Source organism: Gavia stellata, chromosome 5 (assembly GCF_030936135.1).
Source record: "Gavia stellata isolate bGavSte3 chromosome 5, bGavSte3.hap2, whole genome shotgun sequence".
Taxonomy (NCBI): Eukaryota; Metazoa; Chordata; class Aves; order Gaviiformes; family Gaviidae; genus Gavia; species Gavia stellata.
Window position 1 is genome coordinate 30,997,002 of NC_082598.1, and position 20,875 is coordinate 31,017,876.

General features: G+C 40.5%; 1 protein-coding gene across 1 annotated transcript in view; it reads left to right on the plus strand.

Annotated features, from left to right (window-relative positions):
• The window catches only part of KIT (KIT proto-oncogene, receptor tyrosine kinase), a 54,868-nt gene that overhangs the window by 27,144 nt on the left and 6,849 nt on the right, over positions 1–20,875 (plus strand). Inside the window, exons 5-16 of the mRNA XM_059817440.1 lie at positions 2,247–2,406; positions 5,232–5,421; positions 6,109–6,224; positions 11,603–11,717; positions 13,009–13,202; positions 14,303–14,409; positions 14,502–14,628; positions 14,880–14,984; positions 15,072–15,182; positions 16,881–17,031; positions 18,833–18,921; positions 19,269–19,396. Of these exons, the coding sequence (XP_059673423.1) occupies positions 2,247–2,406; positions 5,232–5,421; positions 6,109–6,224; positions 11,603–11,717; positions 13,009–13,202; positions 14,303–14,409; positions 14,502–14,628; positions 14,880–14,984; positions 15,072–15,182; positions 16,881–17,031; positions 18,833–18,921; positions 19,269–19,396 (1,593 nt within the window). The remainder of the gene's footprint in view (positions 1–2,246; positions 2,407–5,231; positions 5,422–6,108; positions 6,225–11,602; positions 11,718–13,008; positions 13,203–14,302; positions 14,410–14,501; positions 14,629–14,879; positions 14,985–15,071; positions 15,183–16,880; positions 17,032–18,832; positions 18,922–19,268; positions 19,397–20,875) is intronic.

Here is a 20,875-nt window from a genome sequence, read left to right on the forward strand (position 1 = left end):
GGGAAAATTCTGAAAAATGAACCAGTGAACTGGCTTCTGCCTGTAGTGATAGATGAAGTTACTGCCTGGCATCACCAAATTAAATTATTGGCAGGCTAAGTTCTCCGGGAGGGTTCGCTACTGGCAGCGCAGCTGTTCTGAGGACGAGGGGCAGAGAGATCCCCTCCCCTGGTCAGCCAGTGTGCGATCAGCTCTGCCTTTGAAATGAGCTGCAGGCACTGGGTTGTTTTTAAGGATGTTTCTTGGTCTTCTGGGGATACCCTGAAGCTTAAATGAATTAAAAGCCCTTGTGAAGACCTGTTAGTAACTCCTGCTGTATATGCTTCCATGCTAATTGGCTGATCTTTTACTGCTAATGGTAGTGACCAGAATATGTAATTCTCAGTCCACGTGTGTATGGAAAAAAAAGGCTTCTGATGCTGTGATGTTTGGATAAAACGCATCTCCTCAGGCAGATAGCAAACGGGAGGCCTGTTCCCTGGGGCTGGGTATGCCATGCTTAGCTAATCCGCCAGCTCTGGCAGAGCTGCTCTCGCTAAGTGCTCACTGCTCCAGAAATCCCACCTCGCAGCTCCAAGGGTTGAGGAGGTCTAAATGACATGAAGGTGGCATGGGACACGCAGATGGGGCTTTTGGTCCTATGCCAAGGTCAACTGCAAGTCTTCAATCTGAGAACTTAATTTCTTCTCTTGTTCCCTCCCCTTTTCTTTGATACAGTGTGATGAAATTGGGGTCTTCCCTTAAGTTCTTGTGCTTTATCACTTTTCATTTTATGAGTAAAGGCCATGAGGAAAATATTTTTGACCAAATAAGTTTGACCTTTCTGTCTTTTCTGTTAAATAGCAAGGGATGATATCTTCTGAATATTGACTATCAAATTAAATTTTGTACTGAAACAGAATTCATAAAATTCATGTTTAAATAGATGCAGAATTATATTTTATCCTGAACAGGTCAAAGGAAAAAAAAACCTAAAAAACTTTCCTTGTATGACTGAGGTTATCACCACTTCTGAAAATTCAGAGACTTGTTATAAACAAGCACATCCATACAAAACAAACTGCTATTTGTGATTATTATAGCTCAGGAGGAAGCAAAACTGCATTGAGGTTAGATTTACTGAGGACCTCTTGGTACCTCCAAGAATTGAAATCACCCTGCTAGAAAATGGTAACAAGTCCAGGTCTGCATTTGGATCAATCAGTGTTAATTTACCAGTCTTCCCACCCACATCGGCCATTCTCACAGAAACTGAAGTCAACACCTCAAAGCATTTATTTTACAAAGCATTTCTTTAGTACCTTTATTTTAGCACGTGTACGTAGGCATAGAGTCATGATACACTTAATGCTTTGGAAAGAGAATGAAGTTTCCAGTTGCCTGTGAGATTAATAAATCTGGATTGCTATGGACTGAGAGGCAGAGTGGGTTCCAGAGCAAGGATGCCGTGTGAGACGTGCCACCAGCAGGTCCCTCTGCAGCATGTCTGCAATGAAGAGATGCCATGGACTTGGGGCATAGAGCCACCCAGTTTAAAATGAAGCTCCGGCACCTTAAATTCTCCCTTGTCATTCACTGGGAAGCATTGCAACCATTAGAGAGTTCAGTGATTTTTAGGCACCACTTGAGTGGTGACCCACACTTCAGAGTTGCAATGACTTTTACAATAGCTGCAGCTTCTGAGCATTATGAGAAGTTAAGACACAGCAGTCATTTTGCATCTAGCCCTACAGCTAGGAGCAGTGTTAGTGCAAATAAAACCTTCTGTGGGTTCCTCAACTTCATCAGCATTAGAAATTTTGCTAGAGGGAGCTGGGTCTGACCTTGGGCATGACACCCTTTTCTCCATATGATTGAAATATTTGAAGAAATTAGAGTTTCAGCTTTGTGACTTGGGCTGCTCTCTCCCGTTTGGCTCTATTGGGGCAGGTGAACACACGCACACACACATGTTCTTGCCTGAGGAGTGAAATGATGCCTTACAGTGGAGCTTGAGGAAGAAAAAAATAAAGAATAGGGGGGAGGTGATAGGACTTAGGAGAGGACATTATCTCCCAAAGACAGCTGATCACACACTTGTTTTGCATGGAGAGATTCTAGTGATATGTTTGTCGTGCTGGCTTATTATTCTGGTTTAAAGTTATGAATATTAATATAACAAAGTTATAATTACTTCTATTTTTAATTTATCTAGGAAAGATGCTGCATACACAGTGTTTTAGATGTTAATTGTTTTTTACCGACAGATTGTTACAAGCAAAAGCAGAAATTTGGGTGATTATGGATACGAAAGGAAATTAACATTGAATATCCGTTCAGTGGGAGTTAATGATTCTGGAGAATTCACATGCCAAGCAGAAAATGCTTTCGGAAAACACAATGCCACAGTAACCTTGAAAGCACTAGGTAAATAGTTCTTGTAGAAATCTTAACATTTCTAAGAGTGGGAGGTGGGTGGTGAGAACACTGGGGAACCTTCCATCTCTCTTCTTTCCCCCAACCCTCAGTGAGTAAAGTTGCTTTATTAAAAAGTTACTGCTGACTGGTACCATATGGGATGGCTGAGGAAGTGTTGTGGTGTGTATGACTACTTTAATTTCTATAACCCTTTGCATGTTATTGGAATGTGATGTTAGAACAACTATCCAACAGTGTTTCCATCTCTCTGGTTTGTCTCATCCTTCCTGGTTTAATTTTAAATTTAATCCAGTCTTAATGAAGCAAGTAATTTACCTTTGCCTGGTACTATCCCTATGCGTAAGCAATTTGGCAGCCCAAGCACAAAGCATGTCTTGAATACCTGCCTTCCAAGCACAGGAACTTTCACTGACATTGGCGTGTCAGTGTTTTTTACGTAGAAGCTATATATGTACCTTTATTTTAAATAAGGCCATTGCAGTGTGCATAGACAGCATGAAATTGTTCCAGAGTTCTCCCCAGTGGTAAACCCACTATCCATCACTTGCACAGGTTTTGGATCATGTCCCTTGCAGTGAGTGAACTCCCTCCCTCCTCTTGTTTAACAGACTTGTTTAGAGTCTGCTATATATTAACTTGGGTGACAGCAGTGCCTTTTCAATTTTAAAGCTGCTGAAACCTGCTAGTTTGATAAACCAGTTAAGGACATGTTGGTATACTTAACAAGATCATTCTGAAGGAGTCCGTATAGTTGGCTAAAATTGTTTCAGTTCCTCACCGTTCAAGGGTGTAGTGACTGAGGGAGGTGTAGCCTTGGATCCTTTTTCCTTCTCAAATCTGTTCTGCTGTTGCACAGCTACTCCTGCAACATTGCTTTTTTGCTTTCCCCGGTAACTTAAAGAAAATAGAAGTATTTGACCTATGTGGGTCAGATCTTCAGCAGAGTGGCAGAGGTTTGGGTGCCCTTAACCGTGCTCCACCATTCAAGGGGGTAGGGCTCACAATGATGGTGATATTTTCCTTTTTTTTTTACAGGAGAGACTAAATTCATATGTAAAAGAGTGAAACAGTGTGAAGTATGAAAGAAAATCTTTTACCCAAGGGGAACAATATGAAAGCTTTTATTATAAGAGGAGGGAAGTTCTTAACTACAGAAATTCTTAGGACTACTATGTATGCAAATGTGGCTTTAAAAAGGATTTACTTTGGAAGGTCTGGGGACTAAAATAAAGCACGGCATTATAAAAAGTAGAAAATAAAGTAACAAGTTTGTATTTAGTAAAATACAAAGTTTGTATTTAATAAAAAATACCAGAGAAAAGCTGGGATCTTTCCTTTTCAAGATACTTGTCTTTCCCCACCCTCTCCAATTTGACTTAAAATAAAATAAACTCTGTCTCCTGGATGCCTTTCACCATTCATTGTCAAACTGACTATATTTATCTGAACTGTGCCAGCTTCCAGGGTCCTGGGAAGTGGCCTATGGCATGTACTGGAGAGATCCCGGGATTGTATCAGTTTCTAAATCGTTGTGGCTTTAACATTAGCCGAAAGGTTTACAAGAAATAATGGGGTTTTTGGTAAACTTCCTAATTACTTTTTAAACAGCTGATTTATCTAATCAAAAACAGTTTCTACAACTGTTTCGGGGACTGATAGCACAATCATAAAATTTTATTTGCAGGCTCTTGGGTCCAATTTTGAATCTAGGTTGCATAGGGGATCCCGTGTTTATACAGAAAATAGAAAAAAGCTCTGTGAAGGAACTGAAAATCTTCAGTTTCCAGATTTAAAACCTTTTTCTCTTTCCTAACGATGGAGAGCATTTTAGAGCATACCTGCCTGCTGTGAGTTTACTTCATCCTTTCTTCTCCGAAGCATCTGTCAAATGCTCCGGTAGCTCCATATGCTTTCACCAAGCCCCGCTGGCTCTGGTTTTCCTGAGCTCAGGTGCCCAGCTGGCCACAGCAGTTTGATTACTAGAAAGTGGGAAGAAGCAGGGATCCAAGACTGACTTTCGGTCTAAATTCAAGCTCTTTCAGCAAATGCGTTTCCTTGTAATTGCACTCTGCCTGTCGAAATGATAATTCCCGTATGAATTTGTGTAATAGGACTGAAAAATTTGTCTTTTCAAAGTGAATAATCCTGAAGCTGATGAGTTTATTAATGAAATTAAAACCACTGCAGTAAGGATGGTGCTGCACATGATATTTTGGAATGGAACTGCACGATGATAAATGGTATCTGCCAAATAAAAGATTAAGACCCAGCAGCAGATGAACAGAAATGCCTTAGTTTAAGACAATTGGTATCCAGGCCTATGGACTTAGCACATTTTTCACTAATTGCAGTTTTTTAATAGCTTCATTTGTAATGATGTTCTTAATTACACTTGACAAAGAAACCTTAAATGCTCTAGTATATTGTCATAAATGATCAATTTATGTTGTTTTTTTCTTAGTGTTTCTTACATTTAGCAACTCTGATTTTTGGAAAAATGTAAATACTTGAGTAGAAGCAAGCGCATGCTTGCATTTTTCCAAAAGCAAATGGAGGCTATTTATCACCAGAAGGTGGAATTATTTCTGTTAAGGCACTCAAGGCTGCTTTAAGTCCTGTGCCTCATTGCTATATATAGCTAGTGGCCTTGGTTTTGGCAGGTGAGGGTTCAAGTTCTGCTTTGTAGATAAGGTTTCCTGTTTACAGTTGGATGTTTGATCACTAGATCTTGAAGTAATCTAAGTGTGGTTAGAGTACTGACAATCCTCTAAATGGCCCTGAAATTGTTTTTCTTCTTCTCTTATGGCCATCAGCTAAAGGATTTGTCCATTTATTTGCAACAATGAATACCACAATAGATATAAATGCAGGACAAAATGGAAATTTAACAGTTGAGTATGAGGCATATCCAAAACCGAAGGAAGAAGTCTGGATGTACATGAACGAAACATTACAGAATTCATCAGACCATTATGTCAAGTTCAAGACTCTGGGCAATAACAGGTAATATGAATGATTGTAAGTGCTATCTATTTCAGAGTCTGCTCTGGAAAGACAAAAGTGGAGATGGTGAGAAAATTGTGGTTATAAAAGATCTCGTAGTCCGCATCGCTTACCACAGTAACTGCTGCAAAGTCTGCTAACCTAGATTTGGAATAGCGTTGAGCTAACCACACCATCTGAGGACCAGTGGGCCACAAACTCACGACTCACCTACAAGATGTCATTCCTGCCCAATAAGCAAAAATAAGAATGTAAAGCTGTTCCCTCCACCACCACAGCAGAGCCCAGTGCTCTGGACAAAAGCTTATGCTTTTGCTTCTGCTGTGCACTGTTCTCTCCTAAGCCCTGGTCCTCCAAAAACCCGGTGTAGCACCTAGCACCTGTGGCCTGGGTTGTGTATCTGGGTTCCCTCCTCAGCGAGGAAAGGAGCAGGCGGTGGTGCATGCATGGGGTCCAAGCCTGGTGCTGAGCTGTCACCCAGGCACACATCTAGGTGTTAGAAGTGCCAAAACTTTTGGATGCTGTAGTGCAAAGGCAGTCATAATGCAAGATAAGAGTGTCAGCGTGGACAGTGTCTGCAGAAGAAGATGGTGTCCTAATGATTCACTCCTTAGCTTCTGTGCAGCAATTGCCTGCTGCTCACCGCAGGTTGTGAACATCAGTAATGCTTAATTTTGTTCTTTACAGTTATACAAGTGAACTTCACCTTACCCGATTAAAAGGAACAGAAGGAGGCATTTACACATTTTTTGTGTCCAATTCTGATGCCAGCTCCTCTGTAACATTTAATGTCTATGTGAAAAGTAAGTAAAGTGAACAGTCTGAAATATTTCATTATCACAGTCATTGTATTTTATACAACATAATGTATGCACAAGATGTCACAGTGTGGTTCAGCATATGAGAGGCTTTCTGAAGTGAAGCACATGCTGGAAAACTATTTAAATATGAAGATTTAAAAGTGCAGAGTACTTACACAAATCCACCTACTATCCAGTGTGACCTTCCGTTCTAGCAAACATGTTCCAGAGGTTTCCGGGGAGCAGATACATAGTTTATACAGGAAAAAAATTGTAGCACCTGGAAAGATGATCTCAAAAATAAGCATGTACTATAAACCTTTGATAATTTAAGGTGCAGCAGGATATACAGGGATTATAATTTGCATTTTTGGCAGCCAAGTTAAGCTGTTAATTATCTTTAATTTGTTTGAATTGGATGCAGAGTTTGAAAACATCAGGGGAATTACTCACTTGTGCCTTTTGGCATCTAAATACTTCTGTACAATAATATAGATAACCATTGTTTTCGAGAAATTTGCATAGATATACAAATGCATGTGCTGTCATCTTTGGGACCTGCTTGTTACAAAAGAGCATCGGTCTCAGTTCCAAACAGCATTCTTCAAGACAAAAGCTAAACTTCAGAATGAATTCAGTGAAACCTTCAGGAAACCCTGTCCTTCTTAGCAGAGGCATCCTGTTAGAGCATTCCATGCTCTCGGCAGACAAATATTGGCAGCTGCTAAAGGCCACAGTTAAAGAAAATGAAACCAGGAGGGGACTGCAGGCAAACTGGAGAAACTAAGGCGAGGCAGACAATGATGCCTTCAAGCCCAGCAAGAGGAACTGTATAGAAAGTGAGTGAATGTGCTGCAAATACAGGTCTGTGTTACTGCTGTGCTTTGGCAGCAATGTGTCCTTCTCCAGGCATATGTTTATGGAGAGGACTGTTGAGACTTCCACAAATGCACAAAATCCAGATACTAATTTCTGAATTCTTATTTATCACTGAAGGTCAACATTCGTAGTGTCACTATTAGCAATGCCATAGCTTGGGTCTAGAAATGTCACTTGGGCTCCTTTCAGAACATAGCATTTCTTCCTTCATCTGTGAATGTTGTCATTTGTATTGTGCCTTTTCCGTTTCCTAGCTATGATTGCTGAGATGAGGGCACTGGCGACCTCAGATGTCCTTTGCCACCTTGGATGAGTGTGGGTTACAGTCATGAGGGTAGTTTACTACTTTACAGATTAGTGGAGCAAATTGTTGATCCAGAAGTTTAATTTCTGGGAAGGAATGGGAGAAATTGCAGGTTGTCCATGCAGCCATCAGTTCACATGAAGTTGGATGGTGATTTCTGACCTGCGGCACCATCCGTGTGCTTGGAGCAACGGGCTGTGGGTGCTGACCGCCGTGGGCAGTTCATGGTCCTCTCAGCTCTCCCAGGCTCTGCAGGCTGCTTGGGAGCAGTCTGGGCACAGTAACTAAAAAGAACCCCACAGTTTTGTCATCATCAGGTGTCAGTTCTTGGTGCAGAGCTCCACGTTGCCGCTTTTGAGGACTTGGCTACTGGATAAAAGCTGAAAACCCCTGTGGGACATGGTTAGGAAACCAGACTAGGAAGAGCATGGTGAAGCAGGATGGACAAGGCAGGAGGGAGCATGGATGGCTTAGTTCTTCTGAATGGCTTGTTTGTGCAACCACCAGCATTCAAGTCTTCTTTCCTCTTGCTTCAACTACTGGTCTTATAAGTAGTAAGATCTGCCTTGAGATGCAATGAGGACATTTAAGCTGTCTCATAGAGCCCAGGTTACCATGTGCTGCAGAGCTGGGTGGACTGCAGCCACTGCTGAAGCAGCTGGATTTGACACCCTTGACTCAAAAAGAGTTTCAGAGTTTTGACTAAGGTCCTGTAAATATTTCTTCATTTTCAAATGGGGAGGTGAAATAGATTGATCCTTCTAGGGGTTTGTTTTTAAGAAAAATAACCTCCTGTTTTTAGTGGCTCATAAGATGCTGATCATTTAGGTATGAAAAAGAAAACTCCACGGTACCATATTATTTGACATAGTAAGTCATGTGTGGGTGGGTCAGATCCTGATGGACCAGCCCTGGCATTGTTGTCAGCGGGGATTTCGCATGAATTGCTGGGATGTAGCTTGTGATGTTTACACATCTTGCTTGGGCGAGTAATCAGCAGAAAGTAATCAAACAGGTAAAACAGGATTCATAATCAGGAGAATGTCTTCACATAAACAAAAATTGATGCTGAAGCATTTGCTGAAAGACGTGAAAAACCCTGTGCAGAAATGCTTGCCTTGGATTTAAACACATTTAGCAGTTGCATATGCTAATCTGAAACAATACTAAATTGCTTAAAAAAATAATGTAGTCAGTCATAGTAAATGTAGCATAAAGTAAGGAAGGAAGGAGCTCAGAAATTAGGAGCCGAAAAGAAAATTACAACTTGACAGGCAGCATGCCGAACTGAGTTACAATAAAGAAATTGTAGATATCTCCCAAGTGGCAAGGTACAGTGTGTCTAGCAATTAGTGGAGGAATCTTCCAACTAGTACCTGAGTTTAGTGCAAAATAATATCTGGGCTTAATTATAGTCAATGAAATGCTACCTATGCAGTTGGGGCTCATCCTGCAAAGAGAAAACTGGTCACAGTATTACACATCACGTGAAGCCAAGCTCAGCAATTTTTCTGTCACTGGAATATGCAGCGAACAAATGAGGAGTCACTGTGATATTATAAAAAGATTTGTTCCAATCCAGAAAATGTGGCTCCAGGAGGAAAGCTCTCTCTCTTTGACTGCGATGACAGACAATACCTATTAAATGTTACTTTTTAGACATTTACTTTGTTAATGATGAAGAGGAAATCGGCAATAGAAAGCAATTAAATGCGCAAGAGCATTGAGTTAAAATAGGAGTGACCTCTTAGAAATCCACTTTGCTACATTCAGAATCAACATTAATAAAAGCTGAAAAGCAGTTAATAAACTTAGTGAAATTAGAAGTTTAAGACATCTAATGACTGATTATGGAAGGCAATATGTATATATGCCAAGTAATGTAATGAAACATTAAATATTTAAAGGGTTAAAGCTGAAACAGTAAGCAAAGTCTAGTCATTAGGAGCCTGTCTGATACCAGGGGTAATCAGGCAGTGAAAGTCATAAAATCTAGAACAATAAAATCTCTTTTAAAAAGAAGATGCTCGGTGACAGCTTGGCATCTGTTTGCCAAAGCCAGTCCATCTTTGCTGCAGCATCCCCTGGAGCACCTATGCTGGTGGGTGAGGAAGAGGCTCTGGCTCCAGAAAGGGGTGCAGGTGCTGAGACACGCTTGTGGCCTGAGCCGGCAAATGGCACAGTCTGGGGGGATGGCAGTAGCAGCCGCCTCTGCCCCTTGGGTACTGGCTGCGGGGGTCTCTTCGCTGCCTCAAGTGAAACGCATCCCTTAATTTCTCTGAGCTGTGGAGCTTGGGAGCCCTCCATGCTGGTGGGGAGAGGCTGATCACGCTGATTGCCACGTCAGTGCTTCACCAGGGAAGTCGTCAGTGCTTCACAGTTGGGGTACAGCTGCTCTTGGGGCTGCTGCAGCTCAGCTTCCCATGGCACCAGGGCTGGACCCTCACTGCCGGGCTGCTGGCAGCGTTAACCCTGCGTGGCGTCTCATCTTCCTCTGCTGCTGCAGGATGAGTCCACGTGGACTCGTGGCCATGTAGACAGGCTTCTATTGCACTATTTTTTTACAGCAGAAAAAGCCTGACTAACATGGGCATTTTCGTTTCCCTCACTCAGAGTGTTAGATGCAGCCCAAATCTGGCACAATATTTTTTCTGGGGCTTAATGTTCATTTTCCTCTTATACTTGACTTTTCATATCTCTCATTTCTTGAGTTACATTGCATTGTAACATTGCCTAAAACATAGCATATACCTAAACAAATTGCTTGATTAGCTAATTATAATTTCACAAGCCAACCGTTTTGATAGGAGTTTCGGAAACATGAATTCTGTGTATCTGTGAGCGCTAAGGCTGGGTGAGATGCTGTGTGCTCCCAAAAAGTTCCTCACCAAATGAGTAATGCTGAAAATCCATCTCAACATTTTGCAACAATGTTTGGTTCTTGGTGGTTTGCATAAAACACAACACACGGATTTAGAAATGAAAGAACATTCGGTTCCTATAACATGAGTCATGAGGAGATGCTATGTGATTGAGAATATACGTGTGCTTTAGTGCCTCCAGTTTAATCAGCAAGTAGAATATTTGTTAAAAACTAATTCTGTGTAGTCTTTGCGTGTGGATTTTACTGGAAATAAATCTGCGTTTTTCCACTGTAGTCTATACAGCTTCACAACTTTCTAGAATATTAGCAGTTCATCTTACATTTATGTAAAGTTATATTAACTCTTAACTTGTACCTGTCAGGTGAGCAGCATCATTAGAATATAATCTGTTTTTTCCATTAACTTTTTTTTTGGCGATTTTGCAAGGAAGCTAAGATAAGTATGGGAAATAAGGCCTCTAATTCAATTTTCTGCAAGAAGTAAATCTTGCTGTGTTGGTGGTGCCCTCAGCTGAAGGCCTATGGACTAATGACTGTAAAGTCCATCTAATCTCTCTGGTTTCCTGCCATACTTGAAACAGCAGCTCCTGAACCGGGTGCAGGACCAGCTCTGGTGCAGGATGCGATGGGAGGCATCAGATGGCCAGATTGCTTTCTAAACTACCACAGTAATCACGAATTATCGTTTGGAGAGCTGATAACATTCAGCCAAATATTAGCTTCCTCTGCATGCAATATTTCAGAGAGTCAGGCAGTCGGGCATTTTGGTAGCGGTATCTTACAGGCACATATGTCTTCTGTGGGGACGGGGAGGTCTGCGCTGGTTGCCTTGCACTGTAGTTCCTTTTCTGGCTGCGGTGGTAATATTTAACACATAGGGCAGAGGTAAGAGAGATGTGGTTTGCCAGATTTAGTGCGCTTATAACTGTGAAGAAACTGTCCCTTTTACAGGCAGGTAAAGTCATGCTGTGCAGGAATGGGAACTGCACTGTTGTTCCAAGCACATACTTCTCTGGGTTGTTTAAGCTCTGGGCTTTGCTAGTTTAGGATCTTTCATCAAACCAAATATTTGGTGGAGGTAGGGTATTCTTCTGAAATCCAGCCCAAGCATTCAGTGTAAGAACTGATATTTTCACAGCTGGTCAGTGCTTGCAGGACACCAATTCAGACCCAGACACCCCTGAACATGCAAAGCTCAGTTCACCCGAGTAAGTTGATGGACAGTGATGCACACAAGTTGCTGGGGTGAAGAGCAAGTGGCAATGCAAATGCTGGGCTCCCCTAACATGTGACTGTCCTTTGTGTTTATTGCAGCAAAACCAGAGATTCTCACTTTGGATATACTTAGCAATGGTATTCTCCAGTGTGTAGCAGCTGGATTCCCAGCCCCCACCATATACTGGTATTTTTGCCCAGGAACTGAGCAGAGGTGAGTTAAGTAACCAGAGTCTCCAAAGGTTATTCTAGATGCAACACACCCAATTTATAATTAAAAATTAAGAACATAAAATGACTCGAGAACAGTTATATTCAAATGTGGCATCACTGTTTTCATCACTTTTGGCATTGCATTATTTGCAGTGGTTTGAGGGGAAGGTAGGGGTATGTTTCATTATTCCCCTTTGCATTCCATCTCTGAAAGGGGAATAACCAACATTTTCTGCTGTGGAAAAGTAAAAGCCAAACTTTCTCCCTGCTGCAAGCTAGCTAAAGTTTGTATCGGTTTGGCCCCAAATGACACATGTTCTGTGTGCAATTTCACAGAATGACAATCACAGAATCACTTGTGAATATGGCTGTTATCTTTTGTTTTATTGTGTAATGATATAATTTTTCAAGACATAAAGTAATTAGATTTCTATTTAAATGAAGCATATGACAAGTAAACAAGTCCAGAGTTACTATGAATAAAACCTGATGTCTAGTTACCACGTTTCTAAAAAGATTGTAGTTTCACTGTGAAGTGAGCATTTGTGAAGAATGTTTTGAGGGTTTTGTCGACTTCCACCGTGGTTATAGATCTCGTACTAGCGAGTCATGGGTCTCCCACCTGCGTAATTTGTTTTATGCCAAAAATAATTGTTATTTCCCTAATTTTTTGAAATAGTACATTTTATCTTATCTTTGTGCTCATGTAGTAAATATTTTACATTTTTAACACTGCAAGTAATTTTAAAAAAGGAATGCAGAATTTTAATTAGTTCATGGACCACTTCTAAGGAAAGAAAGGGAGGCAGCATCTTGAGAGAACAGAACTGGCTGTTTTCTGGCTGCATATAAGCTTGGTGATAGTGTATGTAAATCATGGATTTTTTTGTGCTGTAATAAAACGATGCTTGGAGAAAGTTTTCAAGACCAGATAGTAGAGCACAACTGCTTAAAGCTAAAGTTGGAGATGCAGGTTGAACGGTACAAAACCCATAGTGGACTTACAGACCTGTAGGTATCTCTAGCCAAAAGCAAACACAAAGACCTCATGGTGTCCAGTGGGATCAGGCTTGGTGTATGTATCTATTTCACCCACCACACAGAAGACAAGACAACATTGTGAGTAGGCTAAGTTTTGAGGATAAGTTCTTCAGCTGAATCCCTTTGTAGAGCAGCGTTGTTTAGTAACTGATCTGATGGTCTGGCAGTGACTATCTGCCTCAACAGCAGGACCTGTCATCCGTTCCAGGTAGCAATCTACGGCAGGTAACTGGCAGTGTTGTTTCTCCCAGGTGTTTTGATTCACCAACAATATCCCCCATGGATGTCAAAATCAGTTACACAAATTCATCAGTGCCGTCATTTGAACGAATCCTGGTTGAAAGCACCATTAATGCCAGCATGTTCAGGAGCACCGGCACCGTGTGCTGCGAGGCCTCCAGCAATGGGGACAGGAGCTCTGCTTTCTTCAACTTTGCTATTAAAGGTAATGGCTGGAGTGAATGAGCCCATAAAATGTGGGTGCCGTTCAGCTTTTTCTGTAAAATGATTTTAAGTGGTTTACCTTTGCCGTAAGAAAGTTTATGGTATTGTGGCTGAGTGTGTGATAACGTATTATGCTATATGTTCTACCTGTCAAAGCATTGCTTTAATTTTTCAGTGAATATTGTGGTATCGTCTTTTTACGGTTCCATATCTGCAGCACAGCAGGTAGCTGGTTTTCTTCTGTTTGTGCAGCACAGGGGCAAACCACCTACAGCATTACACTGGCTTTCCTTCTCTCTCTCCCCTTTCTTTTCCTGTCACTGTCTGTTTTGACTCTTCAGGTCATCACTTTTTTTTCAAGGAAAGACTGCATTTTTTTAATGTTTTTACAATGTCTCAGGAAAAATGTGGTCCCAAACTTGCCTGGAGCCTAAGCACCCTGCTATTGTAAAAGAAGGAACAACAACATACTGCAAAAGGGATTATGAGTTTTGTAGCAGTATTTGTGGGTTTGTGGGGGAAAAAAAAGCACTAGAACATAGATTACTTGAAATGTGTTTGTAAATCTGTGCTCTGCTTTGCAAAATCAAATGTTCTGCTGCTTCTTTTTTCTCTGTTACACCCAGATATAACACATAAACAAATAAGCCAGATTTGGGGCAGATGGGTTTTACTGGAATAGTATTCCTTTGCTACTCGTCACAACCTGTACTTGTAAAGACCGTGCTGTGGAGATCATAGTTGGGGGTGCGGGGGGGAGGGGAAGAGAAGAAATTAGGACTTTAGAAAAAAACTTCTTTCTTTAACCTAACTTGACTGAGATCATGCAAACCCCTTGCATTATTAGATCTTGGTGTCACGCTTCCTGAATTGATGAAGCTGAGAATCCTGAGGCAACAAACTGGATGGTTTCTGTGCCAGCTCTGTCCCCCCCAGCTCATTCAGGAAAGCCATTCTGTGGTACCTGGAGCACATCTGGGGAAGTCAAAACCCCAAACCGTGTTTCACAAGGAAGAACCAAGGAAAGGTTTTCACCTGCATCTTTTTAATATCGTTTTTCTTGATCAATATTTAAGCAGAATTTTCTCTGTTTCTTTCCAGAACAAATCCGTACCCATACCCTTTTCACCCCTTTACTAATCGCGTTTGGAGTCGCTGCAGGACTGATGTGCATCATAGTCATGATCCTGGTGTACATATATTTGCAGGTAAAATCAGAAGCCCCTCTGCCTGAGTTAGGAAAGTGTGTGAGCTGCCTGTGGAGGCTTTGGTAGTGACAGCCGTTCTCCTTCTTTTCCAGAAACCCAAATACGAAGTTCAGTGGAAAGTTGTTGAAGAAATAAATGGAAACAACTATGTTTACATAGACCCAACACAACTTCCTTATGATCACAAATGGGAATTTCCTAGAAACCGTTTGAGTTTTGGTTAGTTTAGATTTATTTAACTTACTGCAAGGTGAAACCTTCGATCTCATATGAGACTTTGGTCAAACACAGCAGAGCTTTGTCAAAAAAATGTGCAATACTGCAGATAGTGATAATTGCTCATGCCTACCTTGGGACAAAGAGCAAGCAAGCGTATCTACAATAGCTTCCTTGATATCATAAAATAAAATTGTTGAACCCTTCAGGAATAAGTGCTCCAAGTTACAGAGTATTTTGTTTTGCTTTATTAGGTAAAACCCTTGGTGCTGGAGCTTTTGGAAAAGTTGTTGAAGCCACTGCTTATGGTCTATTTAAATCTGATGCTGCTATGACAGTAGCAGTAAAGATGTTGAAACGTAAGTTACTGTAATATACTGTACAATTTTTTCTCACTTCCTTCTGGTCGGTATGTTATGTACTGAACATTGTGCTTTGCCTTGCAGCAAGTGCCCATTTAACAGAAAGAGAAGCCTTGATGTCAGAGCTTAAAGTGCTGAGTTACCTTGGAAACCACATTAATATCGTGAATCTGCTTGGAGCTTGCACTATTGGAGGTGGAGTTATCAACAGAATATTGATTATTTCTGTGCTTTTTTATTGCCAGAAGGAGGAACCTTGTGAAGAAGAATGCAGTGCCACTAACTTAAAATACATTTCTTGCTTAGGCAGTTTGCAGATCTTCATGACTATCACCTGCGAATTCCTGAGTCTAGATTTTTCGGTTCATCCTAAAAGCAGTAATGAGACTGCTGTAGCTGCAGCTAAAAAGGAAGGTTGCTGTTATTCTCTTTTATGTAAGCCATTGTGCGCTTCCTTCTTGAGACATGACAAAATACACGGTGCAAGTTTTTTCCTCAACCACACTGTTTCTCACAAATGAGAAAAGATACGTGAACTGGTTCTTTGTTGGTATCCAAGGTGAAGTCAACAGGCCGGTCTTGTATAGTCATCCAGACTTCTGTTTAAACTGTAAATCCATCTGTTAAGGCACCACTGAAGTTAGAAATTCTAAGCAGCAGAAATTTGAGAAAAAGAATTTTCCAAATAAACTATTGCACAACCCAAATGTTTCACATGTAATATTAGCTTAATAAGTTTGTTTTCATGCATAGTAAAAGCTACAAAACAGCTGAAGTGTCAATACAGAGTGATACAGTCCTGTATTTTTAATTTATGTGCATTTTAATGTGAAAGGTGGTGTTGCTTCTTACACAAATATTTGTTCTTGAATTTTTTGCTCATTTTTCAGATAAAAGGAGCTTGTAAAAATTCATAGTTTTAGATGGAGGCAAAACATTTCTTAGTTTCACATTTAGTGATTTAAAATAGGACAATCGACAAAGTAGACTCACTGGCCTGAGTGCATGTCTGCTTCAGCTGAAAAAATGTGGCATCTGTATGAAAGTCCCATGACAAACACTGCTTTTGCCATTACGAAAGCTATAATTTTCAATTGCAGAAAAATGGAAATAAACCAGTGAGGTTAGGAAACGATGGTGCAGAATAACTTTACAGATAGAATCGTAGAATCATTTAGGTTGGAAAAGACCTTTAAGATCATTAAGTCGAACCGTAGATGAAATAGTACGCAGTGTAATTACATATTCAAGGGCCAGAGCTGGAGTCATTCACTCAGAAAACATATATTTGATCTATAAACATCCGTGCTGCAGATGACTTGATTCTCCTTTCCGATTTCATTTTAATATTCTAAGGCCTTTGCGCAGTGTAGTTTTCTGTTGCAGCGGGCTGTTCTGATTGAATGATTTTTCCTATTATACTGCAGAATATAACACTCTACATCATTTCCAAAACATCACTGAAGGAGTGAGAAGCTCTACTGTAAACACAAGTGAATCAAAAGGATTAATGTTTGAAGCTTGAATTACTCTAACGTTTGGAACAAATAACTTCCTTCAGGAAGTGAGCAAAATCAAACAGATGTGTCTGGCCAGAAACATTATCACATGAAGAAAAAGACTTATTTGTTTAATTTTTGTGCAATGCAATGCTTCTGAGGTCGGGGGGGAAATTAATTGGGAGCGACACAGCTTTAGCTGGACAATAGTTGCTGATCTGTGAAAAGGAAGATGCTGGGTTAGTTTTCTATAACTTTTCAAGTCTAGACAGTGCTAGGCAGTATGATTTTTAATAGTCCAGCCTGTGTGCTTGGCTGAATGCTATCTTTATGTAAGGTTTTCTGCTTTAAAAACAATACTCACCTGCTTTCTAAACCTCATGTATATCTACAGGTCCCACCCTGGTCATTACGGAATATTGCTGCTATGGTGATCTTTTAAATTTTCTGAGGCGGAAACGAGATTCATTTATTTGTCCAAAACATGAAGAACATGCAGAAACAGCAGTTTATGAGAACCTTTTGGATCAGGCAGAGCCTGCAGCGTAAGTATGACCTGCTGAAATGTACTTGTGTTTTCAGAAGATTGGGAAGGAGGAGATATCAAAGAAGTTTATTAGGGATAAGAAATATGGAGAAACCTTTCATGCAGCAGGCTTTGAAGATTCTTTGCCATGCAAGGAAACAATTTAATTAAAGAGATGATTTGTACAGTGGGTGGTTTATTCCAACAGAGCACGATTGATTGTATACACTCTCTGTTTTACTGCTTTATCAAATTTCCTGTAGTTATTTCATACAACTCCTTGGCTCCAATCTTCGTATGTATTTGTGTTTATTGTTCCTGTGGCATTGGCAGTGCTCATTTAGCAGTTTGAATGACAATTCCCCCAGTGTTGGGGTGTTAATACTCTGAGCTCTCCTAAGTTCCTGCCTTCAGAAATGACTTCTTACAAAATCAAACCAGCATCTTACAGTATCAGAGGCAAGCTGCCACCGATAGCTCGCTAGGTTTTGTGATGACGTGACCCATGTAACGATTCTGAGATTGCTCTTGTACTTTGTTTTTTTTCAGTTACTTCATCTGTATATTCTTAACCGCTGTGTTTTAGATCATAGAAGTCCAGAGTTCTTTCCAAGTATGTTTCCAAGCAGATTTCCTGCTCACTCCTTCCCTTTGCAAAGTGAGGGAGACATAACTTACCAAAACAGAGGAGCTGTTACAATCCCTGCCCATTTTTATTTTTAGTCTGTTTATTGCTCCATTGGGCCCATTACTTCGTGTTGGCAGACACAAAAGAACCAGGCAGACCCTTAGGAGGTGGTAAAGTCCTTTGTCCCGGCAAGATGTAGTACCGGTGAAGCTGTTTGTGCCGTGGCAATATATGGATAGCTGGTGATAGCCCAGCTTGGGGACCACCAAGATGATGAACACAAAGCTATGATTTGCCGTTGGAGCTGTGCCCTCTTTTCAGTGCAGGAATCTCACTGCTTGAGCACATGCTACTGAGGTATTAACGGCAGAGTATATACCAAATTCTTCTATTAGTGTTTACTGTAAAGTTGCAGCTGCTTAATGTGTCAGATCTGTTTGTGGTGGTGACTAAAGCTATTGGTGATCTCATTACTCCTTTCCATGTTAGCTCTGTGGCTGCATTTATTGTTTATAAACTAAACAGATATTTCAGGCTAAGGAAGGGCTATGTATTCGAGTTCTAATGGCAATGAAGTAAAAAATGCCAAAGTACATCCATCATTTCTAAAGGTGCCTAACTGTATATTTATAAACCATATAGTATGAAAATCTGTACATTTGAGTTATACATAGCAATAAGAAAACGTAAACTTAAAAAATGTAGCAGATGGCTGTCCCAAGCCTTGGCTGATTCTTTGAAATACATACAAATCCCCTTTGGAACTTGGGAATCTCTGAATTTAACATTTTTTACCATTTGTCTTCTGCATTTCAATTGCCACTTGAGTTGCTGAAATAGTCTGATAGAAGTTGGCCTAAGCAGAAGAAGGAAGCACTAGCAGATCCTGTGAAACATCTGGATGTTAATTTATAGAGAGTGAAGTCTTTATAAACAGTATACATATGAAAGGTTTTGTTTGCTCACCTGAGCCAAACTCCAAACTTTGAGATATATCATTAGTTGTACTGACAAACCTCTCTTTCTGTACAGGCCTTTCCTCATCTTTTTGACGCACTCATGAATTTCCAATCTACTGATCTTTTGTGAGGCATTCTATTCAGAAGGTTGGCGTAACCTTGCTTTTTTGTTTGAATAGCTTTTGAGACCTTTTTCACTAAACTATGTTTCATTTCATCTGCTGCCTCTACAGTGATGTTGCCAATGAGTACATGGACATGAAACCAGGAGTGTCATATGCAGTCCCACCAAAAGCTGATAAAAAACGACCAGTGAAGTCTGGTGAGTACAGTGACAAGGAAATCTGTTTGCTGGTGGGAGTGCAGAGAGAGGGGCTTCATGGATTTTTTCAGTTTTATCATACTTTTCTCTCAGGGATGGGGACAATTAAAACTCATTAATTGATATGAGAAGGCTTGAGAAAGAACAATATGCTAAATTACAGTCTTGTATTTCTCCACACTTAAATGGAGCATCAGGATTATTTTTTGCTTTTTGGAGATGGGCTATTTACGTGACTCTAGTCTGGTACTTATTCAGGTCACTGTTTTGTTTAATGTTAAGACAACTCCGTTTCTAAATGATTACATTTGCTCCACTCAAAAGCTGTTGCTGTTTATATTGCGTAGGATCCTACACTGATCAGGATGTTACCCTTTCTATGTTGGAAGATGATGAACTTGCTCTAGATGTTGAAGATCTACTAAGCTTTTCTTACCAGGTGGCAAAGGGCATGAGCTTCCTTGCCTCCAAAAATGTAAGTTAAGAATTTTTCAGAGCTGGACAGAATCAGTAGATTTCTGATTTCCTTTAGCATCACTTTCAGTGTTTTAATGTGATCTACATGTTTAAATGCTGAATATTTCTGCATTCTTTTCAACAAACACTGCAAACTGATATGCTCCTTCTTGTACCTGAAGCTTTGGCTGATGTTGGAGTTCTGTATTGTGCTCATTGGCCAAAAGTGGTGTTGTATATACCATAAAACAGAATATAGGGTACACAGTAGTCAACGTGAAGCAGTGCTATTGCGTGTCCACAGTTCAGGCTAGTAGAATCAGTGGCCTTGCTCATGAACAGAAAATAGTCATAGAAATGTCAAGAGAAGAGACAGCGGAGAGGAATTGCAGCAGAGTATGTTTGCTGCACCCCAGGCTCCACTGATGAATAATGTCATGTATTGGGAGATGGCGGGTGCAGCTGAACCCGCCTAGCTTGGGTGGTGCCTCTTTCAGGTTTGATCTTCAGCCCTTCTTTTGTTTCCTGGAGCATCCAGGTAGTTTCATGAGAGCTCCTGATGACTTTGGAGGCAGTGAAACCCATAGGAACCCTGAGGAGTTATTTCTTCAGTCTTCTCTGGTGTAAGGGAATTAAATGGAATTCAGGAAAGAATCGGAAACCCAACATGTGGATGCCTTCAAAACCGATTAAATCTCCAGAGTTTAAGATTTAGTCTCTGTGGCACTGCTGGAGAGCTTACAGCTAAAGAACAGTATGAAGACAGCTGCAAAGCTATCTGTTTGCATGTTTTAAACAATGCTGCACTTGCTACTTCTCTCATGCAGAATACTGCCTTAAACAGGGGAGCTATCACATCCTGAGCTTTTTTTTTAGCAGTATGGCTTAATGCACAGGATATGTCTTGGTTTTTAATTTTCTGGAAAGACAAAATCAGGCTACAGACCCACAAAGAATCTTCATTGGCCACCCTGACCATAATAGACATTTCTCTGGGTTTCATAGGAGAGGTATTGCATAACAGAAAGGTATTTATAAAGAACAGAAGTCTTAAGCACAGCATAATTATGATCTTCCTATGGTTGTTCTTACATTTTATTGGAAAAATGCTGTTTAACACGTAAACATTGTAACTAATATAGACACAGGATAGTACAGGTGCACCTTGAATAAAGCACAAAACCAAACTTACGCAATTTAGAGAAAATAAGGTAATCCTGGGATCCTGTGTTAGTAGTGGGAAATGTGGCTCTAATTCTGCTCCAAAGGAAGTCCACGTTAAAACTTGCTCTTGCACTTCTTTTTTTCCCCCACTGTTACTCCTTCCAAACCCTTTAGTTTATTTTTCATCTATCATCAGCTTCAAAACAGACTTGACAGGCAAACACATTATATTACAGATTTTAATGGTTTTCACCAGGCTCCTGCATCCTTCCTTCGTCAGGACATCCAATGCTTACCGCACATATTCTTTATTTCATCTTGCTTTGCTACAGAA